Source organism: Aphelocoma coerulescens, chromosome 3 (assembly GCF_041296385.1).
Source record: "Aphelocoma coerulescens isolate FSJ_1873_10779 chromosome 3, UR_Acoe_1.0, whole genome shotgun sequence".
In the NCBI taxonomy this organism is placed as follows: Eukaryota; Metazoa; Chordata; class Aves; order Passeriformes; family Corvidae; genus Aphelocoma; species Aphelocoma coerulescens.
Window position 1 is genome coordinate 125,800,036 of NC_091016.1, and position 22,910 is coordinate 125,822,945.

General features: G+C 66.4%; 3 protein-coding genes across 6 annotated transcripts; 2 read left to right on the forward strand and 1 right to left on the reverse strand.

Moving 5' to 3' along the window:
• Window positions 1-1,724: 1,724 nt before the first annotated feature.
• On the forward strand, window positions 1,725-13,728 carry AGBL5 (AGBL carboxypeptidase 5). 3 transcript variants are annotated; one of them, XM_069011951.1, is made up of 13 exons: window positions 1,725-1,981; window positions 2,428-2,599; window positions 3,557-3,723; window positions 4,373-4,550; window positions 4,779-4,957; window positions 5,838-6,381; window positions 7,025-7,194; window positions 8,486-8,621; window positions 9,055-9,245; window positions 10,128-10,333; window positions 12,801-12,901; window positions 13,184-13,230; window positions 13,430-13,728. In XM_069011951.1, exons 1-13 carry the CDS (start codon window positions 1,785-1,787, stop codon window positions 13,707-13,709), a joined length of 2,568 nt encoding a protein of 855 aa, XP_068868052.1. In that variant the 5' UTR covers window positions 1,725-1,784; the 3' UTR covers window positions 13,710-13,728. The 3 variants fall into 3 exon arrangements, 2 of the variants coding, with proteins under 2 accessions (XP_068868052.1, XP_068868050.1); XM_069011949.1 differs by having other exon boundaries at window positions 12,801-13,230; XR_011150074.1 differs by lacking the exons at window positions 12,801-12,901; window positions 13,184-13,230; window positions 13,430-13,728 and having other exon boundaries at window positions 9,055-9,314; window positions 10,128-10,215.
• Window positions 13,729-13,821: 93 nt separating this feature from the next.
• Window positions 13,822-14,351, reverse strand: OST4 (oligosaccharyltransferase complex subunit 4, non-catalytic). The gene is made up of 2 exons (XM_069011952.1): window positions 14,244-14,351; window positions 13,822-14,110 (listed from the first exon to the last, which is right to left on the reverse strand). The coding sequence occupies exon 2, from the start codon at window positions 14,107-14,109 to the stop codon at window positions 13,996-13,998; it is 114 nt and encodes a 37-aa protein (XP_068868053.1). The 5' UTR covers window position 14,110; window positions 14,244-14,351; the 3' UTR covers window positions 13,822-13,995.
• An 826-nt stretch (window positions 14,352-15,177) lies between these two features.
• EMILIN1 (elastin microfibril interfacer 1) lies at window positions 15,178-22,494 on the forward strand. Of its 2 annotated transcripts, none has more exons than XM_069011954.1 (8): window positions 15,178-15,545; window positions 18,003-18,128; window positions 18,561-18,769; window positions 18,867-20,495; window positions 20,953-21,060; window positions 21,171-21,188; window positions 21,521-21,655; window positions 21,934-22,494. In XM_069011954.1, the coding sequence occupies exons 1-8, from the start codon at window positions 15,502-15,504 to the stop codon at window positions 22,263-22,265; spliced, it is 2,601 nt and encodes an 866-aa protein (XP_068868055.1). In that variant the 5' UTR covers window positions 15,178-15,501; the 3' UTR covers window positions 22,266-22,494. The 2 variants fall into 2 exon arrangements, with proteins under 2 accessions (XP_068868055.1, XP_068868054.1); XM_069011953.1 differs by lacking the exon at window positions 15,178-15,545 and adding an exon at window positions 15,871-16,186.
• Window positions 22,495-22,910: the final 416 nt, after the last annotated feature.

A 22,910-nucleotide genomic window follows, 5' to 3' on the forward strand; every position in this document is an offset into this window, starting at 1 on the left:
CATACACACCCCTCTGTCCGGTCACACCCGGTGTGTCCGTGCACACCCCTGTATCCATGCACACCCCCTGTGTCTGGTCACACCCCGGTGTCCATACACACCCCTCTGTCCGGTCACACCCGGTGTGTCCGTGCACACCCCCTGTGTCCGGTCACACCCCGGTGTCCATACACACCCCTGTGTCCGGTCACCCCCCGGTGTCCATACACACCCCTCTGTCCGGTCACACCCGGTGTGTCCGTGCACACCCCTGTATCCATGCACACCCCCTGTGTCTGGTCACACCCCGGTGTCCATACACACCCCTCTGTCCGGTCACACCCGGTGTGTCCGTGCACACCCCCTGTGTCCGGTCACACCCCGGTGTCCATACACACCCCTGTGTCCGGTCACACCCCGGTGTCCATACACACCCCTCTGTCCGGTCACACCCGGTGTGTCCGTGCACACCCCCTGTGTCCGGTCACACCCAGTGTGTCCGTGCACACCCCCGTGTCCGGTCACACCCCCTGTGTCCAGTCACACCCGGTGTGTCTGTTCACATCCCTGTCCATACACCACCGTGTCCAGTCACACCTCCGTGTGTCCATGCACACCCGGTGTGTCCGTGCACACCCCGGTGTCCATACACACCCCTGTGTCCGTGCACACCCCCTGTGTCCGGTCACACCCCGGTGTCCATACACACCCCTCTGTCCATACACACCCGGTGTGTCCGTGCACACCCCTGTATCCATGCACACCCCCTGTGTCCGGTCACACCCCTGTGTCCGGTCACACCCCAGTGTCCATACACACCCCTGTGTCCGTGCACACCCCGGTGTCCATACACACCCCTGTATCCATGCACACCCCCTGTGTCCGGTCACACCCCGGTGTCCATACACACCCCTGTGTCCGGTCACACCCGGTGTGTCCGGTCACACCCCGGTGTCCATACACACCCCTCTGTCCGGTCACACCCGGTGTGTCCGGTCACACCCCGGTGTCCATACACACCCCTCTGTCCGGTCACACCCGGTGTGTCCGGTCACACCCCGGTGTCCATACACACCCCTGTGTCCGGTCACACCCGGTGTGTCCGGTCACACCCCGGTGTCCATACACACCCCTCTGTCCGGTCACACCCGGTGTGTCCGTGCACACCCCTGTATCCATGCACACCCCCTCTGTCCGGTCACACCCCTGTGTCCGTGCACACCCCGGTGTCCATACACACCCCTGTATCCATGCACACCCCCTGTGTCCGGTCACACCCCGGTGTCCATACACACCCCTCTGTCCGGTCACACCCGGTGTGTCCGGTCACACCCCGGTGTCCATACACACCCCTGTGTCCGGTCACACCCGGTGTGTCCGGTCACACCCCGGTGTCCATACACACCCCTGTGTCCGGTCACACCCCGGTGTCCATACACACCCCTCTGTCCGGTCACACCCCGGTGTCCATACACACCCCTGTGTCCGTGCACACCCGGTGTGTCCGTGCACACGGCCGGCAGCGCTGCCCGCGCGGAGCCCAGCGGTGGGCGCTGTTATGTTAATGAGGGGGCGTGTCCATGCTAATGAGAGGGAGTGGTGGGGGCACGGTCAGGGAGGGGGCGTGGTCGGGCAGGAGCGGCAGCGCCAGTGCTGCTGCGGCCGTTGCCGAGGCGCCAGCCAATGGGGGGGCCTGTTGCTGGGAGGCGGTAGCCAATGGCCACGCGCGTTGCTGTTGCCGGGCGGCCCGTACCGGCCGTCCCGGGGCCGTCCCGTGGCGATGCCGGTCCCGGCCCTGCCGGGCCATGGAGATCCGCTGCGGGGGTCTCCTCTTCAGCTCCCGCTTCGACTCGGGGAACCTGGCACACGTAGAGCAGGTGCGGCCGACAGAGCTGGGGGGCGGCCCCGCCGCCCGCGCCAACGCTCTCCCCCCCGCCGACTACGAGTTCAACGTGTGGACGCGGCCCGACTGCGCCCACACTGAGTATGAGAACGGCAACAGGTACCGGTGGGCGAGAAAACGGGGAAGGGGCGACTGGTACCGGGCGGGGGGCCCAGGGGTGGCTGGTGCCGTGTGGGGGGGTCGGTGGGGCTGGGGGGCTGAGGAAGGGGGCTGGAGAAGGCGGTGGCGTCAGGCGTGCCCTGGCAGAGAGTTCGGGGGTTCTGTGCCCTCCCCGGGGGGGTCTAACGGGCTCTGGCGGGACGGGGCGGTTCCACGTGGGTGTGCCTCGGGAAGAGGGGTCCGTGGGTTGGGGGACTGAGGAAAGGGGCTCGGGGAAGTAGCGGGCTCAGAGGCCCCCTGGGAAGGGGGTCCAGGCGGTCTGGGTCCGCCTCTGCTGGGGCTCTGACAGGCTCTTGGTGGGGCCGGCTGGGTGGGTGGAAGAGACACCGGAGAGGTCGGGGACCGCCGGGCAGGGGCTGAGGCGGCGCCGCTCCATCCCTCCCCAGGTCCTGGTTCTACTTCAGCGTGCGGGGGGGGGCCCCGGGGAAGCTGATCAAGCTGCACATCCTGAACATGAACAAGCAGAGCCGGCTGTACGCGCAGGGCATGACCCCCTTCGTGCGCACCCTGCCCGTGCGCCCGCGCTGGGAGCGCATCCGGCAGCGGCCCAGCTTCCAGGTGAGAGCGTGGGGTGTTCCCCGCGCTGGGGTGAGGGTCGGGCAGCCAGGGGCCCTGTGCTCGTGGCAGGGGCAGCTCTGGGAGCGCAGACAGCCTTTGCTTCCTGCACTAGAGTGACCCCCGGCTTCTGCTGGGTTGGTGGAGCAGCTGGTTTGTTACTGGCATCTCCGAGGGAGGGATAGAAGCAGCAACAGCCCATTCCCAGGGCCACATTCAGGAGAGCTGGGGCTGGGCACAGGCTGCCATGGGGTGTTTTCCCTGGGGGAATGTGAAACTCCATCCCAAGCACTACTTGTGCTTCCCGTCCCCTTCACTGAGTGGCCTGAAAACAGCTCTTTGTGACAGCAGGTGCTGCTGCCCCGGTGAGGGGCACACCTGGAGGGTGGGGGGAGCCCTGGGGGGCACAGCTGAGGCATGAGACTCCCAGGAGGTTTCTCTGGTCTGGTTGGAACTGCCCAGGAGAGTTGTGGTCTGGGCCCTCCTTGTTCTGCATGCCCTGCTGTGGGGAAGCAGCAACCCCCTCAATACCCCCCCTCTGAAGTACAGAACAGGGGCTAGAGAGAATCACTTAGTCCTGGCATGGTTTGAGTTGAAAGGAAACTTAAAGTTCATCTTGTTTCCATACTTGCCATGGTCAGGGACACCTTCCACTCTCCCAGGTTGCTCCAAGCCCTGTCCAACCTGGCCTTGGACATTTCTGGGGATAGAACATCCCTCCCTCTTCCTGACATGGGACGGGACAAGTGGGGTGAACAGAGAGCCAAAGGCTCTGCAGGGAGCAGACCAGCGTGTCTCAACCTGAGCAGAGCCAGCTGCAGAGACTCCCATGGGGATGGCCAAGGGCGAGCGGCCACGGGCACCCCCAGTGCCTGATGGGGGCCAGAGGAGAGCAGTGGGGGTGTGCTAGGGTGGCTCTGCCCCTGTGCCTGTGCCCAGGCCTCTGCATGTCCGTCGCAGGTGGTGGAGACGCAGTTCGTGCTGTCCTTCGTGCACCGCTTCCTGGAGCACCGCGGGGCCACCACCTACTTTGCCTTCTGCTACCCCTTCTCCTACACTGACTGCCAGGATATGCTGGCACAGCTGGATGGCCGCTTCCAGGACTGCAAGCACATGTCTCCCAGCAGGTGTGCCCCCCACATTCCCTTTCCTGGCTTTTGTCTCACCTTCCTGGCTTTCACACCTTTCCTGGTCTGTGTCTGCTTGTGTTTTTTCCCATGGGGAAGCTCTGTCTGCAGCGGGAGGGTCTCTGTGCCCTCCCTGTCAGTGTCTGGCCCGTGCTTCTCTGTGCCCCAGCTCTGCACAAGCAGTGGCAGCAGCTCGCCCTGAGCAACCCACAGGATTCCAGAGGATCCCTTATTGTTCTGGAGCCCAGTCCCTCCTGCCAGAACGGGTTATCTCCCTGGTGGGATGAATCCCTCAGTGCTCTGTTCCACCTGCTGGGATGCATTATCTCTCTGATGGGCTGACCTGACCTCTGCCAGGTCTGTCTGTGCACGAGCTGATCACTGCTTCCACAGCTGAGGGGGGTTGGGCAGGGCAAACCCCAGCCCTGGGCCATCCTCCTTGCCCTGAAGGAACAGCTGCTCGTGTCCCCAGCAGCCTCTGAGGGTATCTAGCAGTGAACAGCCCAGATGTGGGGGTGGTCCTTGTGGGGCTGGGGCCGCTCAGCTCCCGGGGTGCAGAGCTCGGGCTGCAGGTGCGGACAACATTCCCAACCCAGCTGGGAGCTCCCTTGCTTTCTGGGGCTGGCTGAGACCCCTTCTCTCCCTGCAGCCCCCTCGACTCAGTCTACTACCACCGGGAGCTGCTCTGCCACTCTCTGGACAAGCTGCGTGTGGACCTGCTGACCATCACCTCATGCCACGGCATGCAGGAGAAGCGGGAGCCCCGGCTGGACAAGCTTTTCCCAGACACCAGCACACCCCGTCCACGCTGCTTCACCGGAAAGAGGGTGAGAGACTGTGCTGGCGTCAGGGCTGGGCCAGGGACGGGGGGCCAGCAGCCCCTGTGGTGGCCCATGTGTTGGCACCTTACTGTGGTCTGTGACCAGAATGGTGTCATGTCCCCAAGGGCTGGAGCATTTGGGCAGAGTTGTGGAGCAAAGTCTGTGGGACTCTTCCCTATCTCAGTATCCTGGGGCAGGCAGGACACCTCCCTCACCCCATCTATTTGTCCCCAGGTGTTTTTTCTCAGCAGCAGAGTCCACCCAGGAGAAACCCCCTCCAGCTTCGTCTTCAACGGCTTCCTGGACTTCATCCTGCGGGAGGAGGATCCCCGTGCCCAAATGCTGCGGCGGATGTTCGTCTTCAAGCTCATCCCTATGCTGAACCCCGACGGGGTGGTGCGGGGCCACTACCGGTGAGTGCAGAGCCTGACCGGGCTCTCCTGCCTGGGAGCCTGCTTTGTGTTTCGTGGAATCATTTGGGTTGGAAAAGTCCTCCGAGACCACTGAGTCCAACCATTCCCCCAGGAAAAAGAAGCAGAAACCATTTATTTGAATATTGATTGATAGATGTGAGTAAAAGGTGAGTGTCCTTCACTGATGGGTGTAGATATGGAAAAGGCTGTGAGTTTGCTGAAAAAGGGATCTCATAAAGCTGGTAAAGTTTATAAAAATCATAGAATCCTGGATTCACTTGGGTTGGAAAAGCCCTGTGAGACCATCGAGTCCAACCATCCCCCAGCACTGCCAAGGCCACCACTAAGCCATAGCCCCATGTGCCGCATCCACATGGCTTTTAAATCTTTCCAGGGATGGGAAACCCACCCCTGCCCTGGCCAGCCAGTGCTAGGGCTAGACAGTCCTTTCCATTAAGAAATTGTTTCCAATATCCAGCCTAAACCTTCCCTTCAACTTGAGGCGGTTCCCTCTGTTCCTGTCCCTTGTTCTCTGGGAGCAGAGCCTGACCCCCACATGGCTCCATCCTCCTGTCAGGGAGTTGCAGGGAGTGACAAGGTCCTCCCTGAGCCTCCTTTTCTCTAGGCCAAGCCCTTCCAGCTCCCTCAGCCACTCCTGGTGCTCCAGCCCCTTCCCCAGCTCTGTTCCTGTCTCTGGGGAGGATCATGCAGGGCTCTGCCACACTGAGGTTCTCAATGCTCTGTCACCTTCTGGCCATGAGGAGTTGGTTTGGCCATTGTACTCCAGGACAGAGCCCAAAGCCCTTGGCATTCCAAGGTGAGCTCAGCTTTGCTGGTGCACCCTGGAAGGTCCTGACGTCTCTCTGCTCTTTCTGTGCAGAACCGACTCCCGCGGGGTGAACCTGAACAGGCAGTACCTGCACCCCGATGCAGACCTGCACCCCGCGGTGTACGGGGCCAAAGCCGTCCTGCTCTACCACCACATCCACAGCCGTGTCCTGCCGGGCTCTCCGGACTGGAGGACGTTTGTCTCCCCACTCAGCACCAACTTGCTGAGCATAAAATCTCCCAACTGTCCCATTCCGGCCGTGGAGGCCACGTTATCAGAGCTGGACAAAACCAACAACCTCCGCAACTCCCCTGGCACCTGGCATGCCGGCACCCACTCCTGCCTGGCTCAGGACGCCCGGCTATCAGACAGCTCAGACCGAGCTGCCTGGATCCTCCCATCGAGCCACACCAGCGAGCACTGTGAGGAGGGGCCGTGGAGGCCTGCCCCATCCCCTGTCCCCGAAGCTGCTGAGCCCCCAGAGCCCATTGCGCCCCGGGACAGTGGCCTGGCCTACTACGTGGACCTGCACGGCCATGCATCCAAGCGTGGCTGCTTCATGTACGGCAACAGCTTCAGCGATGAGAACGACCAGGTGAGGGCACAGCCGGAATCCGGGCTGCTGCAGCTGCCAGGATCCTCCTGCTGCTTTGCCTACTGCCCAGGGGCCCCAGTGCTCCAGCTGCTGGGAGAGGGGCACAGAATTCCCTGTCACAGTTCCTTCTCCTCCTTCTCCCTTCTCCCTTCTCCCTTCTCCCTTCTCCCTTCTCCCTTCTCCCTTCTCCCTTCTCCCTTCTCCCTTCTCCCTTCTCCCTTCTCCTTCTCCTTCTCCTTCTCCTTCTCCTTCTCCTTCTCCTTCTCCTTCTCTTTTCATTTCTTCTTCCTCCTCTCTCTCCTCCCCCAGTCTGGTGACCAGGGCAGCAGGAGGTCTCAGATTCCCCCTGGGAGCTGGCATGGGCCAGCAGCCAGCTGCCCTTCTGAGGACTAAGGGTGGAGAAGAGCCATGCCACTGGGCTCCCTCCTATCCTCCCAGCTGGCTGTCAGGAGAGCCCACTGGGAGTTGGGCAGGGGGTGGGCAGCATGCCCTGGGCACAGCTGGAGCTTGTGAGACCCTGGAACTGTGGGCAGAGTGGGCCCAGCCGACCCTGGTACAACCCTGTGCTCAGCACTGGTCCCACTGGAGCAGGATGAGCAGCCAAGGGCCCCCGGTCACCCCTGCTGCTCCCTGCACTCTGCAGGTGGAGAACATGCTGTTCCCCAAACTCATCTCCCTGAACTCACCTCACTTTGACTTCACGGGCTGCAACTTCTCGGAGAAGAACATGTACGCCCGGGACAAGCGGGACGGGCAGTCCAAGGAGGGCAGCGGGCGTGTGGCCGTCTACAAGGCCCTGGGCATCATCCACAGGTAGGCTAGCACCAGGGGCCCATCCGGCCTGGCACTGAGTGCTTGTGCTAGGTGTGGGATGTTGGACAAAGGGGGAACGACTTCCGTGGGACAGACGTGTCCCACATGGCCCCAGGGCATGTCAGCAGAAGTTGGGCCTAGTCATGTTCCTGAGACACAGGCTCAGCCAGGCTGCTTTCCTTCCTGTCCCTCCCATCCCTCCTGCAGCTGCTTCTTCTCCCTGCTCTTGCACGGCTTTCTGAGGGGAATTCTCCTCTTTGCTGGGTATTCCTGTCTGTATTGAGCTGTAATTAAGCGGAGTTGCAGTGGGCACAGCATCGCCATGGCTGTGTGTGACATTCTAGCCTCAGTGATCCTGTGAGTCAGGGATACCTGTGATCCACCGCTCTCCCACGTGGGATGGGATATTCCTGGCCCATTCATGTGCTGGGAACATATCACTGGGTGAGGCAGCCAGACCCACAGACTGGAGGTTCTCTCAGTTTCCTCAGTGCTTGCTGTGTGCTCAGCTGCAGCTTCATGTCCAGCACCAGTCCAGCCCCACACGAACAAACACACACATGGGGCTTTGGGCTTGGGTCACTGGGGTAGTTTGTTCTGTGACTGACCTGGAGCAGCCCAGGTTGGTGATCCAACAGCGACATCCCAAAAAGTGCTGGGATGAGCACATGTGATCCCTCAGGCAGACTGGGACAGAGCTGCTCAGGTTTTCTGCTGTACTGGCCCTGCAGCTGTCTCTGGGCAGTGGGACAGATGGGAGCCATCCCAACTGGCAGCTCCTAGCCCACACTTCTCCATCCCTTATCCTCTGGGAGGACATGCTCCAAGATACCTTGAGGGTCAGGGGAAGGGTGTGGCCACCCACTCCCTGGATTGCTGGTGTTGACATTAGATAATTCCCTTTCTCCACCCATCAGGGAACCCCCCCCATTCCCCATCAGCTTCCAGAGGTGACCGAAAGGTCTCCTCACAGGGACCTTGGCACTTTGGGTGCCACCCTCAGGGCCCCATGACGTCCATCCCGAGTTCCCGTCATGCTGGTCTCTGGTACATCCCTGCATCCCCACACAGGGCATGGGCTGTTCCTGCTGTCGGATGGTGCTGTCCTCAAAACCCTGCCACTTTCCCTGCATTTCTGTGTGCTTTGGAGCAGGACCCCCTTCCTGGTGCAATGGGACCCCCTTTCCAGTGCCCTGAATCTGCTGAAGTGGCTCTCCCAGGGGAACTTGTGGGATGACCCCAGGCCTGCTGTGGGTTCATGGGGTAACGGGGACTCCCTCGTGCCCCACAGCTACACCCTGGAGTGCAACTACAACACGGGGCGCTCGGTGAACAGCATCCCGGGGGCCTGCCATGACAACGGCCGTGCCAGCCCCCCGCCACCACCTGCCTTCCCCTCCCGATACACCGTGGAACTCTTTGAGCAGGTACAGAGGGCCCAGTGGAGCCTGGGTGGGCTGGGATCTGGGGCTGGGGTTTCTTTCCTCCATGTGCTTTTCTGTCCCAAGCTCTAGGGAGCTGCCCCTCTCCCCAGTGCCCCCACTCCCTGGCATTCTCCCTTCCTGGAATCCTCCCTTCCTGGTACCCTCATCTCCCCTCATGCCCCCCTTCTCCTGGTGGCCTCCTCTCCCTGTGCCCCCCTCACTGCTGCCCCTCTCCCCAGTGCCCCCCACTGTATCCTTCCTTCCCTGTGTCCCCCTTTCTTCCCCCATGCTTCCCCTCTTCCCATGGTCGCCTTACTCACTGTGCCCTCTCATTGTGCCCTCTCACGCTCACCAGTGCACCTTTCTCTTGTGCCCTACACTCTCCTGTTCCTCCTCTCTCCTCCTGCCCTCCTCACCTGTGCCCTCTCCTGGGCAGGTGGGCCGGGCGGTGGCGGTGGCGGCACTGGACATGGCTGACTGCAACCCCTGGCCGCGGATCGTGCTCTCGGAGCACAACTGCCTGGGCAACCTGCGTGCCTGGATGCTGAAGCACGTGCGGGGGCTGCGCGGCGCCAGCGGGGGCCCGCGGAGGAGAGGAGGTGCCAGGACCCCCCCCAGGAGCTCCACGTAAGGGCTGGCTGGGGCGAGCGCGGGAGCTGCAGGATAACGGCACTTAGCGATGATAAATGTCCCCAAGTGAGTCACTTGCCAGGGTCACGTGCCCTGGCCCTAGCTCTGCCAAGCTCTGGGAACTGCAGGCATCAGTCCTTCTGCTCTGAGCCATCAGCAGAGAAGGGCAGAGAGTGAACTGGTTGGGATTCACCTGCCCCAGTAACCTGGGAAGTCTCTCCTGCATAAGCGCTAGGCTGGGATGGGAGAGGCTGAGGGAGCTGAAGAGGAAGCTCGGGGGGACCTTCTTCCTCTCCTCAGCTCCCTGACAGCAGGGTGGAGGCATGTGGGGGTTGGGCTCTGCTCCCAGGGAACACGGGACAGGACAATGGGAAATGGCCTCAAGTTGTGCCAGGGGAAGTTCAGGTTGGATATTGGGAACACTTTCTTCATGGAAAGGACTGTCCAGCGCAGGCTGGCCAGGGCAGGGGTGGAGTCTCCATTTCTGGAGGGATTTAAAAGCTGTGTGGATGTGGCACTTGGGGACATGGCATAGTAGTGGCCTTGGCAGTGCTGGGGAAGGGTTGGACACTATGGTCTCTGAGGCCTTTTCCAGCCTCAGCAATTCTGTGATCTGGGACTGGGGGTGAGGAAGTGGGAGACAATGCTACTGGGACAGCGATGTATGGCACAGGGCACTGGGGCTGAGGCTCTCAGGGACATCCTGGTGGCATCCTTGTCCCCAGCTGTTCACCAGCTCCTGTGGAGAAGTCCAGAGCTCTGCCAGAGGTGGTGCCACAGCCGCTCAGCACTCGGTGCTGGGCTGTAATAGTGGGTGGGGGGTGCAGAGGGGAGCCCCCCTCACTGTGCTGGACTGACCCCCATCTCTCACCTCTCCAGTGGGCTGCCCATCTCGGCCTCTGACAACGCACTGGTCCGTGCCAGGAGCTTCAGCAACGGCACCAATGGAAGCGGGGGCAGCCAGCAGGACTCCCCCCGGATCCGAGCCTCCCCCAGCTTCACCTTCGGCAGCCCCAGGCCCCCAGCTGTGGCCACAGCCTCCCAGAGCCCCCTGAGTGGCAGCAGTGCCCCGGCCCTGGGCAGAGGTAAGCCAGGCTGGGGACCCCTTGCACGCCTGCTGCAGCACCTGTCGAGCTGCTGTGCAGGACCACAGCTCTGAGGGAGGTCGGCGCCAGCATGTCCTGGTTGGACATAGTGACACTGGGTTTGTGTGGAACAGTGCATGTGAGGGGCCCCTGTCCCCACAGGAGGGTCCTGAGTCGGGTCAGGGCTGACACTGCACAGCAACACCTTCAGTTTTACAGCCCAGCTGAGCTCCTGCTCCACGGGCCTCCAGCCTTGGCTGGGCAGGAGCTGCTGCTGCTCCACTGGGATGTGGGGGACCCTGGGCACTGGGCCTGCAGGGAGATGCCCCCCTCCCCAGTGCCAGGGCCACGGGGCTTCTGGAGAAGCCAGTACAGAAAACCTTTGCTCAACTTTCCACTGCTCCCAGCATTCCTGAGGCCAGTAGGGACACACCAAAGTGCCTTTCTCCTCTTTAGGCACTGGCTGGGCAACAGTGGGTTGTGACCTGTGGCTGTGGTCAGGTGAGCTGGCAGGGCGCACCAGGGGGTTTCCAACATGCAGACTCCCCTCTGGCGCGGGCTGATGTGCTGCAGTGCGGTGCCAAAGTCAGGCAAGGCACTGGCTACGCCCTCTATGCCGGCATTGCCACCGTGGGGCAGGGGCTCAGGGCCGTGGGGGCAGGCAGTGGGACCCCTGTGCTCCCATCCACTGTGGGGCTCAGGCCTGGGGGCACCATGCTCCAAAGCGTCCCCATGCTGAGCTGGGGGCAGGTGCCAGCCTGTGTGCCTGGGTGTGCCTGAAGCTGTGCTTGTGTTGACCTCTGTGTTCCTCTGGTGTCTGTCGCATTGTCCTCGGGGTTTGCTGCCCAGCCTTCTGTCATGACTGTGTCTTGTCTGCCATGAGAACATGGTGGGGAGGAAATAAAAGGCTGATGTTCTCATGGGCACGTTGTTCCGTCTGTTCCTTTGGCCGGGCCCACCTGGAGCGACCCCTGGCCCTATCCCTGGCAGAAGGGACTGGGGACAGTTGGGGGTGTAAGCAGGAACAGACCGTGTGAGCCAGGGGCAGAGCCTGATCCATGGTCCCCACTGGCACGGCCTCCTCCAGCACAGTGACCAGCAGAGTGCCCTATGGCACACTGCACCCTCATGCTGCCTGGCACTGGGACCCAGCTCTTCCTCCCCTACCCTGGCATCAGCTTGACCTGCTCCCTGCCTGCCCAATCCAGCGTTCCCCACTCCAGTTGCTGGCAGCTCTCCTGCCACCTTTTCCCACAGTGCCGCCACTCCCCACCTGCGAGGGGTCCAGCACTGTCGGCACCACTGTGTTTACCCGGGGCTTGTGGCCCAGGGATGCTCTGACCCCGTGGCTTTGCCTTCTGAGCCCCGTGCTGGTGCCTTCACACCGGCTGTGCCATCCCAGCCTCTGCGCTCCCCAAGTAGTGGGGAAGGAGCTGAGTGTTTGGAGGTGTGATAGGGTGGGGGCTGGGATGGCACGGGGTGAAGACCCTGTTCCCCTGGTCTTGTCCCACCCTTCCCCTTCTTCCCCATGTCCCACTCCAGCCTGGCCACATCCTGGGGAGCCCAGACCTGTGTTCATGTTAGGGTGACAGGGTCTCTGCCAGACCCCCAGTCACACCCTCAGCTGCTGTTGGCCTTTGCTGGCTGAGGTTGGTCACCAGATTGTGCTGTTTTAGTCCAGGTGAAGCCAGCTGCCACTTGCCAGTACCTCCAATGGCAGCAGGGGTTTTGGAACATCCTGCCCAGCTCAGGCTCCTACTTGCAGGGTCCCATTTGCTGTGGGGTCTGGCCCTGGCTTCACCCCAGTGGGGAACATGCCCCTGCCACCTCACGTTTTCAGTGGGATGGGGAGAAAACTGGGTTGGGATAAAGACTGTTTAACCGGGTGAGCAGAAACCAGGAGCAAAACTGAGGTAATTCAGGTGTTCCTTCGGTGCTGTCCACTGCAGCCAGGCCCCCAAATGCCTTCCTTTTTTCCCCCAGCTTGCCTGGCTGAGCAGTGTCCCATGCTCCAGGACATACCCTGGTTCAGAGGGCATGCCTGTGCCCCCAGCTCCTCACTTCTGGCTAAGCCTGGCCAGCACGGTCACACCAGTGCCATGGGAGATCAAGCCAAGAACTCGGCTGGAGCTGGGGCCAGTGATGTGCAGAACCACCAGCAGAGCCGGGGCAGAGCCCGTTGCACTGGCAGTGCCGGCTGGGATTGAGCTCTGTGCCCATCACATCCTGCAGCCAGCGTCAGCCGCTGCCAGGGCACCCCCTCGGTGTTGGGCTGTGTGGGGGCCTGGCCCTGGTAAAGCTGGCAGGGAGGGGGACTTGGTGTGTGGCCACTGCAGGGTACTGTGTCACTAGGCTGTGCCAATATGCCCCATGATGCCTCCGTGCCCAGCATGGGCAGCTGGTGACTCCACCAGGGCACAGAGCCCCTCACCAACACGGGCTGAGCTCTGTCTCCTCTGTCATACAGGGACTCTGCCCACGGGCACCCGAGCAGCGCTGAGCACCAGCCACAGACCACGGGAGGCCCAGCGAGGCATGGAAGAGCTCCAGGATATGGCACCTCTGCAGGTATCAGAGGCACCAGCAGGGAGGGAACCTGGGGGTGCAGCAGGGCCTGTGCCCTGGGAAGGGGCTGCCCCATGGCTCTGCTTGGCTGGGCCCTTTGGGGAAGACCTTTGGGGGGGACATATTTGGCGGGCTGCCCCAAAGACTGGGAGCCCCTCAGGGGCTGGGAGCCTCCACACCTGTGGGGTCTGCCAGATATTTCTGTCCCACGTACCTTTACCCAAGACATGGGGAAACCCCAGGGACAAAGACCTGGCACTGATCCTCCTCTCCCCTCTCCCACAGGTGCTCCCAGTGAAGCTGAGCGCCCGGAGAGCCCCAGAGAGGCCTGGGTAGGTGCTGCTGCCAGCTGTGGTGTGAGGTCATCTCAGAGCTCTTGCCGACAGCGGGGCAGTGGGAGCCCAGAGCAAAGCCCCCGCCAGGCAGGGAGAGCTGGGTGACTGGACACCGCCAGACAGGGGCCTGTGAGGCGCGAGGAGCTGGGGCCGGCGGGAGCATTGTGCCCCATTGACACCAGTCTCTGTCCCACAGGGCTCTGCCCGGAGGCCTCCGTGCCCCCCGTGAGAGTACCGAGCACCGAGGGACCCTTCCTGTGCTGGGGCAGGGGCCCGTACCCCCAGGTACGGCCCCGCAGTGCCGGGGAGCTGCGGCGCGGGCAGGGGTCCCCCGGCCCTGCACTGCCCCGTGCCGGCAGCACCTGGGCAAGGGCACTGCGGGCCCCCTGCCCACGCCGCTGCCCCCCACCACAGCACCCGAACACCGGTCCCCCCTTTCCCAGCTCCTGCCAACAGCTCCTCTCCTCCTGCGCTGAGCCTCCCGCCCGGCCCGGCCGAGGGGCTCCCGTGCTCCCACCCCAGCCCCGCTCCTCCCCGCGGGCCCGGACGAGAGGCCCGGACCGACGGGGGGGTTGTGACGTCACACGGTTTTGTCGTGTATCATCGTGTTTGTGTTAAAGCTGGTTTGGAAGAAGCTCGGCCTCGCGCCTCTCGGGGCCCCGCGCTCGGATCTGCCGAGGCTCCGTGGCGCGGCCCCGCGGGAGGGAGGGGCGGCGGTGCCGGTGCGGCGTCATCGCCGTGCAGGGGTTCCCGGCGCTTCCCTCACTCCTGCTTCTTGGGGTTGTTGACGGCCACATAGTGGTAGAGGACGACGAGAAGGAAGAGCGAGACGCCCAGCATGTTGGCGAAGATGGCGAGCTGCACGTCCGTGATCATCCTGCGGGGGAGGGGGAAACACACGCGCTGGCATCCCGCGGAGGGACCCCACCCCCAGCAGGACCCGCTGAAGGCCCCTCACGCCCCGACGCGGGTGCTCCCCCCCAGCGGAACCCCGCGGCTCCCGGTCCTGCCTGGGGCTCTCGCTGTCCCGGGCTCCCGCTGTCCGCGCTCCGGGCCCGCCGCTCCGACACGTCTGCCTGCGAGCGCGCCACTTCCGGCCGCGGGGCACGGCGGGAGGCGCGCGGCCCTGGCGGTGACGTCACGGCCACCGGGCCGCGGCCGAGCGGCGGGCTCGTGACGTCACGGCCCCGGGCCCGCCCCTCGCCCTCCGCCCCCTGGCGGCTGCCGCCGGCTCCTTCTCCATACAAGGCGCGGCGCGAGGGCGGGGGCGGGGCGAGCAGCCGGGGGCGGCCGCGGCCAATTAGCGCTAATGACACCAGTGACAGCTCATTACAGCTGCTGACAGCGGGCGCCGCCGCGGGGCTTTAGCGGGACGGGCTGCACTGGGCTTTGCTGGCACCTACTGGGGCGTACTGGGACGCGCTGGGCTGTACTGGGGTATACCGGGGTGTGTGGAGGCACACTGGGAGACGCACTGAGCTGGAGTGTACTGGAATGCGCTGGGACGTGCTGGGGTGTATCGGGAGACACACTGCAGGGTGGTCTCCAGTCGAGGGGTTCCAGCAGCGAGTCCCCCCGGGATCCCGACCCCGCCCCGGTGCCCGCCCCTGCGCCCCCAGCTGTGCTGGGGCAGAGCGGGGCCCCCCCACTGTTCCCCACGCTCGGCCGCAGGGCCCCAGCGCTGTCTGGAGTCCCCTCGGACACGGCAAAGCCACGACCCCCACAGCCCTCTGTGACCCCCCACAACTCCCCACAACCTCTGAGAGCACAGAGGAGGTGACACCATCCCTCCCCTGGGAACAGCCACGGCTGTGTCCCGGCCAAGCCCAGCCCCGGGCCCCTCAGCTCCGCGTCCCCTTCCCCGGTGTCTCCCTCCCCCGCATCCCCCTTCCCCCATGTCCCTTTCCCCCGCCCCCTCCCCCCTCCAGCTGCCGGCAGCTGTTTGTGCTTAACCCACACTCGCGGCTCCCCGAGGGCGGGGGGTTCCCGCGCCCTGACGTCACCGTGGGGCCAGGGCCAAGGCGTGATGTCACCGCGAGGCCGTGACGTCACCGCGCGGTCCGGGGAAGCCATGCCATCACCGTGGGCTCAGGGCCACGGCGGCCCGGGGTGGCCGCGGTGTGAGCTCTGGCGTTCCAGTGCCCCCAGTATCCCCAGCACGGTGTCAGGGTGGGGCTGGGGCCGTGGGGCAGCCCCCGGCTCGGTACTGGCACCGGGACGCGTCACCTGGCACAGGGTCACGGGCACGCAGGGACGTGGCACTGCTGGATGTGGTGGTGGCGGGACCTGTCGCTGCTGTGCCCGGTGCGGGGGTGAGGAGCGAGGGCGCCGACGGTCGGGGACACGCGGGGCACCGCGCGAAGCCGGTGCCGGTGCTGGTGCTAGTGGCGGAGCGGTGACCGTGGCGTGCCGGTGTCGCAGAGGTAGCCCCGGCCGCCTCGCTGGCCGCCCGCGCCCTGGCCCCCTGCCCGGCCTCTCTGGCTGCCCCAGCCCCGGCCCGGCCTAACGAGGAGCAGATGTGGCGGCGGCGGGGCCGGCGGGGGCCGCGGTGCCCGGCGCGGCCGGGGCGGGGGCGGCGGCGGGCAGGAAGCGGGGGGCCCCGGGGACCCCGCCGGCGGGCAGCGGCGGCGGGGCGGCTCTGGTGGCGAGGGGCTGGCCGAGGGGCGGCCGGGGGGAGGGCAGAGCCGAGCTGAGCCGTGCCGAGCCGCCCAGAGCCGCGGAGCCGCGACGGGACACCACATGCGGTCCTGAGCCGCGCTGGACCAGGCTAACCGAGCCGAGCGGAGCCGCCCCAGCCCAGCATGGCACCCTGGCTCTGGCCGTGCCTTCTGGCCGCACAGGCCCTGGCCGCCAACTTTCCCCCCCGGTATAGCCTCTACACCGGCGGGGCCGCCCCGCTCGCCCCCGGCCCGGCCGCGGCCCACAGCGGTGCCCGGGCCGCCAGCCGGCACAGGTAGGAGCCAAGAGCACCGGGACGCACCGGGACGATCTAGGCGGGAACCGCGGCACCGGCCAGGCACCGGCACGTGCCACGTCCAGCCCGGGGAGCGGCGGGTCCCGCCGGGGCTGGGGGCTCCCCCGGGCCCGGAGCGGGTGGGCAGTGGGCGCACGTGGAGGGTGGGGGCCGCCGGTGCAGCGGGGCCGAGGATTCTGGGCCGATCTGTCTTCGGCATCCACCGGCGTGGGTCAGCGCTGCCGGAGAGGGGGATAGGGGCCTGGACCTACCCTCTCCCCATCCTCGTCCTGTCCCGTGCCGTGGGCAGCGTGGGGCCGTGGGGCAGCCTCTGTCTGTGGTTCAGGGCGTTGCAGGGGCGCAGGGCTGGGGACGGCCCCACGCTGGCTTGGGGTCACAACGTATTCACCGCGGGCACATCACCTCATCCGCAGGGCTGGAGCTGCCCCGGCCCCACGGTGGCCTCGGGGGGGATGGCAGGACATGGCCGTAGCCTGGGGTCCCTGGGGAGGGGCACCTCCAGCGCCGCCGTGGGGCACCGACACGGTGGAGCCGGTACCTGCAGCTTTGGGGGCTCAGCGGGGGCTCTCCGCGGGTCGGGGTGTGCAGCCCTCCATCCCCGTGGCACGGGGAGCACGGGGGGTGTCCCCATATCCTGCCCTTTCAGGGGAGCTCTGGTCCCATCCCACGCCTGGGGTGGGGACAGCCCCGGTGCGGGACGGTGGGACCCCAGGGCAGCCCGGGGGTCCCAGGGCCTCGCGGGTGCAGGGCTGGGACCGGGGGGGAGACGAGGGGGGCCGTCGTCGGCGCAGGAATTCCTGGCGGCCCCCGGGGAGGAGCTGGAATCCAGCCGGGGCCTGAGGGGAACCAGCCGGGCTGACGGGAACCGGCCGCCGCACCGGGGCCCCGCAGCGGGGACCCAGGCCCAGGGGCCGCTCCCCGGGGGGCTGCTCCGTGGGGCTGGGGGCCCGAGCTGGGCTCCGGGCTTCGGGTCCGTACCATATAAGGCTGCGACGGGGTCCCTGCAACGGGGCCAGGCTGGAGTCCCACGCGGGGGGGCTGGGGTCCCCACAGCCTGTGGGGCTGGGCTGGGGACCCAGTGTGCGGCTGCTCCAGCTGCTCCTGGCCCAGCGGCACAGAGGGGGGCAGGGAACACGGGGTCAGTGATGGGCCAGCATGCAGGGCGCCCGTCCGTGGGCCAGGCAGTGCAGGATCCACAGCCCGGTGTGATGGGGTGTTGGCACCCTGCTCCTGGCAGAGCCCCATCCCTGCAGGGCTCCCCAGGGCAGCCGCATGGCTGGGGGCTGCAGCCGTTTCTGCAGGGTCGCCAGGGTGGGTTGAGGGGCAAGAGCCGGCCCATTAACCCGCCGCATTGGGCCATGACGGTGCTACCGGTAGGGCTGGTTGGGCAAGCACAGGAGCGCGCCGGGGGATGCGGGGTGTGCCTGGGGAGCTGGTGTGTGTCAGGGAATGCCTGGGGCGGGGGGTGTTGCTGGTGTCTCTGGCAGGGTGATGCCTGGTGCCTGCTCTATGCCAGGACAATGCCTAGTGTGTGACAGGATGTTGTGCATGTTGTGTGCCGGGACAATGCCTGCTGTGTGCTGGAATGATGCTAGGTCCATGCTAGGGCAATGCCAGTGGCTGCTCCGTGCCGAGATGATGCCTCATGTATGCAGGACAGCACCTGGTGTGTGCCCAGATGATGCCCAGCATGGGCCATGCTCGGTCCATACCAGGACAATGCCTGGTGTGTGCCGGGATGATGCCCTGTGCCAGCACATTCCGGGTGTATGCCCTGACCCCCTCCCTCCGGCAGGAACTGGTGTGCCTACGTGGTGACACGCAGCGTGAGCTGTGTGGTGGAGGATGGTGTTGAGAGCTTCATCAAGCCAGACTATCAGCCCTGCCCCTGGGGGCAGCTCCAGTGCCCCCGTGTCCTGGCGTGAGTGGGGTCGGGATGGGGCTGGAGGGCTCTAGAGGGGTTCGGGGCGTTCTGGGGGGCAGCACAGAGCCAGGGCGAACCACGGCCATGCTGCCGCCACTGCTGTTTACCCATCCCAGGGTCATGTTTACTTTTGCGCAAGAGTCAGTGGCCTCAAGTGGTGCTGGAGGGTGACCGGCCACTGTCCCCCCCCATCACGTGCAGCCAAAACCCTGGGGTACCCCGTAGCGCTCTGGACCAGTGATGGGATGGCACTGGTGTTGGGGTGATACTGGTGACAGGGCTGGGCAGGGGCAGCCCCCCTGACCACTGGCCACTGAGCAAGAGACCGGCGCTGCTGGGTCAAGCTACAGCCTGTGCTGGCTTTGTTCCTCTGGGGCAGCCCCACACCCCTCCTGGCACCCCCAAACCCCCTGTCCCCTCCGCCTGCAGGTACCGCAGCTTCCTACGGCCCCGCTACAAGGTGTCCCAGCGAACGGTGTCGGAGCTGGCCTGGCGCTGCTGCCAGGGATACTCGGGCCCGGACTGCAGTGAGGGACCCTCTCCAGCATCCCCCCAGCCCACCGGCCGTCCCCCACCCCGGCCCGGCCGCCCCACACTCTCTGGCTTCGGCAACCCCCTCAGTGGCCTGGGGGGTGAAGGTAGTGCTGGGGCGGGGGATGCGGTGGTGGGGAACGCGCTGGTGGGGGAATGTGTTGTGGTCGTGACCGTGACGCTGACCCTGGCGGTGCATGGCAGGTGGTGGAGACACGGAGAAGGTGCGACGGCTGGAGGAGCAGGTGCGGCGGCTGAGCGAGCAGCTGGAGGAGCTGCGGGCCGGGCAGGAGCCGCCCCGGGCGGCAGTGGAGGGGCAGCCTGGGGGCGAGCAGCCGGCTGACGGCCCCCCCGCCGAAGTGCGGGAGGCGCTGAGCCACCTTCAGCGGCGGCTGGAGGAGCTGGAGACCCGCCTGCGCCGCACCGAGGGCGGCCGGGATGGCCCAGGGGGGCCGGGGGGCCCCGGGACGGCGGCGCTGCATGAGCTGGAGCAGCGGCTGCAGGAGATGTGCGCGGCGTGCACGGCCGGCACGGAGGGGCTGCGGCGGCAGGCGGCCGAGGACCGGGAACGGATGCGGGCACTGGAGAAGCTGGTGGGCTCGGTGGACCAGCGCAACAGGGATGCAGTGGAGTCGGTGCAGCGGCACATCAGCAGCCTGAGCAGCCGCCTGGCCCCCGCCCCTGTGGCCCCCCCGTCCCCGGACCTGCTCCGTCGCTTGGCCGAGCTAGAGCGGCGGCTGGAGGGGCTGCCGGTGCCGGCGGCGGTGCCGGGGCCGGGACAGGTGCTCGCGCGGCGGCTGGCTGAGCTGGAGGGGCGGCTGAACGCTTCACGCGCCGGCCCGTGGCCCTCCGAGCCCGAGGGGAGGCCGGGTGGGCTGTCGGGGCGCCTGGCCAACCTCAGCCGGGCAGTGGAGGGGCTGGTGGCGAGTGGGGCACAGCGCGGCGCCCGCCTGGACCAGCTCGAGGGGCTGCTGGCCCGCTGCGGCCAGCCCTGCCCAGGCCAGGACGGGGTGCTCGGCCCCCACCTCCGGCAGCCAGAGGACACCGAAGGTCTCTGGGGGGACGAGCTGGCTGGGACCCTGGGAGGGCTGCTGGGGGCGCGGGGGGAGGCGCTGGCCGAGGAGCTGGAGCAGCTCCGCAACCGGACAGGGCGGCTGGAGGCGGCTCTTGGGGACCTGAGCGGTGACCCCTGCTCCCGGCCCTGCGCCTCGCTGCCCCCCCGGGAGCCGGAGCAGCTCCAGCCCGGCCCCACAGAGCCAGAGGAGCTGGATGCACCGCTGGAGGGGTTCGGTGTCTTTGGGGGCACGTCGCCCTCGGAGCTGCGGGTGCTGCGGGGGGAGCTGGCAGCAGCGCTCTCGGCCCTGAGCAGGCTCAATGCCACGGTGGAGGGGCTGCAGGACGCGCTGGAGCAGCAGGACACCCGGCAGCGCCAGCTGGCCGCCGTCACCGACCGCGTGGTGGCCGAGCTGGACCAGGCAGCGGCAGCGTCGGCGGCGCGACAGGCTGAGAGCGAGGAGCGGCTGGAGGCGCTGGCGCGGGAGCTGGCGCGGGCCGGGGGCTGCCCGGCAGGGCTGGAGCCACGCGTGGCCAAGCTGGAGGGGGTCTGCGAGCAGCTGGAGGCGGTGGCCGGGGGGCTGCGGGGCGTCCGCGAGGGGCTGGGCCGGCACGTGGCCGGGCTGTGGGGCGCCGTGCGGGACCTGAACGCCACGGCCCGCGCCCAGGCCGCGCTGCTGGACAAGGCGCTGGACCTGCCGCCCAGGCTCGGCGCCCTCAACGCCAGCCTGGGGCACCTGCGCGGGGAGCTGCACCGCCTGGCACAGCTGGAGCGACACGGTGCGGGGGCACGGGGGGGAAACGGGCGGCTGCGGGGCTGCAGGGACGTGGGGGGACGTGGGGCGTTGCAGGGGGCGTGGGGCTGCAGGGATACGGTGAATTAGGGGGGTAAGGGACTGGGGGGATGGGGGCGTATGGGGCACCATGGGGGCTCTGGGGGGACAGGGCATCCCGGGTCTGTGGGGACATGGGGATATGGGGCATGGTGGGCACGTGGGACTGCGGGAATGGTGGTGGAGGTGTGGGGGCACGGGGATGTGGAGACACGGGGTCAGCAGGGAGTGCAGCAGTGGGGTGTGCGGAGGCAGGGGCTTGGCTGGGTGGTGCTGTGGTGTGGGCACACAAGACCACAGGAGGATCCCAGCTGTGGAGCTGCAGTGTGTGGGGACAAGGGGAGATCACACATGGGGGCACCAGCCATGGGGCCAAGGTGGCTCTAACCCCTTCCTCCCTCCAGGCCCCCCCGGCCCCCCTGGACCTGCTGGCCCCATGGGCGAGACAGGCCCTCCTGGCCCCGCTGGTCCCCCTGGCAAGGATGGAGAACAGGGTCCCATGGGCCCCCCCGGTAAGGCTCAGCCCCCCCCATGTGCCCCGACCATGCGGGTGTGGCCAGACCCCATCCCCGGGGGTCCCGCCCCAAGCTGGCCCTGCAGCCCTTCCTCATCTTTCCTGCAGGGCTGCCCGGAGAGAAAGGTAGGGCTGGGGCTAGGGGTGCAGGGAGGACCATGGAGGGCTTGGGGCACGTGGGGAGCTGGGAGGGGCTGCAGACTGGGGGTCTGCAATGGGAGCGGGGGGCAGTCTGGGTTGGCATGGGCAAGCACAGGGCACTGGGTGGCTGGGGAGCAGAGGGGCTGGGCACATGGTGGAGACGTGTGGTCAAGGAGGCATGGACACTGAAGGGGAGGGTATGGAGGGGTCAGGGGGTGTGGCTGCTGAGCTCGGGGGACAGGGGCTGCTGGGCTGCGGAGGGTTAAGGGGGTGAGGGAAGGCGGTACAGGGGTGCCATATCCTGACACCGTGCCCAGGAGAGGTCGGGGAGCCGGGCTCGGTGTCCCGCGTCGCTTTCTCGGCTGCCCTGAGCACCCAACGCACGGAGCCAGGCACTGTCCCCTTCGACCAGGTGCTGCTCAACGACGGCGGTGCCTACGATCCCGAGACAGGTGAAAGCCCACGGCACGATGAGGGTGCACTGGGGGCTGTGGGGTGGTTTTGGGGTGAGGGATGTTGCAGTAGGGGCTGTGGGGTAGGAGGGAGCTGCAGAGTCATGGGGGGAGCATGATGCCAGGTGTGAGGGCGGCCAGGGCTTCTCACACGGTGTCGTGCCTGTCCCAGGATGCCCCACTGATCTTGGGGTGCTGCAGGAGATCCGGGGGTACAAAGCCCGTTCTGGGGGCACCAGGGGTCCCTGGAAGTCCCTGATCGGCTCTTCCTGTCGTAGGCACATTCACAGTGCCGGTGCCCGGGCGGTACCTGGTGAGCGCAGTGCTGACGGGGCACCGGGGCGAGGGGCTGGAGGCCGTCCTGTCCCGCTCTGGCCATGGCATCGCCCGCCTGGACTCAGCTGGGTTCCAGCCCGAGGGGCTGGAGAAGGGGCCGGTGGCCGCGCAGGTCCCCAGCCCCGGTGCCCTTGGCGTCTTCAGCCTGCTGCTGCCGCTGGCGGCCGGCGAGACGCTGTGCGTGGACCTGGTGTCGGGGCGCCTGGCCCACGCACCCGACGAGCCCCTCACCGTCTTCAGCGCCGCCCTGCTCTACGACTCCGACGAGCCCTAGAGCTGCCGGGTCCCCCGCGGGGGCACAGCCAGGCCGGGGGGTCCCCACGCCCTGCCGGGACCCCCACCCCCCACCCCCTTATTTATCAGCACCCCCCAGCCCTTGCTGTCCCACCGTCACACGCCCCTGCCCCACACTGCCCACCCTGGACGCCCTGGCCTCCCACGCCGCCCCACGGCCCCCGGCCCCCCACTGCCCCCCCAATAAAGATGCGGCACTGGGTTTTGTACCCATGGCTCTGGTTCCATCCCTCACCCAAGGGGGACATCGTGGGGAGGGGGGCTGGTCCCTGCCAGGTGTCACCATGGCACCGAGCTCCATCGTGGCCCCAGCAGGGTCATTCCTGTGCACTGCAGGGTGGGGGTTTGGCAGGGGGCTGAAGGGGATTTCCAGCTGTTGTGGTGTGACTGGGACCGTTCTGAGGAGACTGGGAGGTGCTGGGACCTTCCAGGTGCTGTAGTCATGTCCTGGTGTGCTGGGGCACCCTCCAGTGCCCCCTGTCACCCCCAGATGATGGGTGTGCTAGTGGGGGGCTGGAGCTGGTGGGGGTGACAGGCGGTGGTACCTGCCTAGGGGGGTCCTACAGAACCGCCTCGCTGCTGAATCACCCCCGGGGCTGGTTTCACCCCCTGCCATTGGGTCAGC

Bases quoted from the DNA above. Each gene is read 5' to 3' on its own strand.
- EMILIN1 (XM_069011953.1), top strand. From the start codon at position 16,035: ATGGCACCCTGGCTCTGGCCGTGCCTTCTGGCCGCACAGGCCCTGGCC. The intron at 16,187-18,002 runs GTAGGAGCCAAG...TCCCTCCGGCAG, and splicing joins CGGGCCGCCAGCCGGCACAG to GAACTGGTGTGCCTACGTGG. The intron at 18,770-18,866 runs GTAGTGCTGGGG...GGTGCATGGCAG, and splicing joins CAGTGGCCTGGGGGGTGAAG to GTGGTGGAGACACGGAGAAG.
- OST4 (XM_069011952.1), bottom strand. From the start codon at position 14,109: ATGATCACGGACGTGCAGCTCGCCATCTTCGCCAACATGCTGGGCGTC.
- AGBL5 (XM_069011949.1), top strand. From the start codon at position 1,785: ATGGAGATCCGCTGCGGGGGTCTCCTCTTCAGCTCCCGCTTCGACTCG. The intron at 8,622-9,054 runs GTACAGAGGGCC...TCTCCTGGGCAG, and splicing joins CCGTGGAACTCTTTGAGCAG to GTGGGCCGGGCGGTGGCGGT. The intron at 13,231-13,429 runs GTAGGTGCTGCT...TCTGTCCCACAG, and splicing joins AGAGCCCCAGAGAGGCCTGG to GGCTCTGCCCGGAGGCCTCC.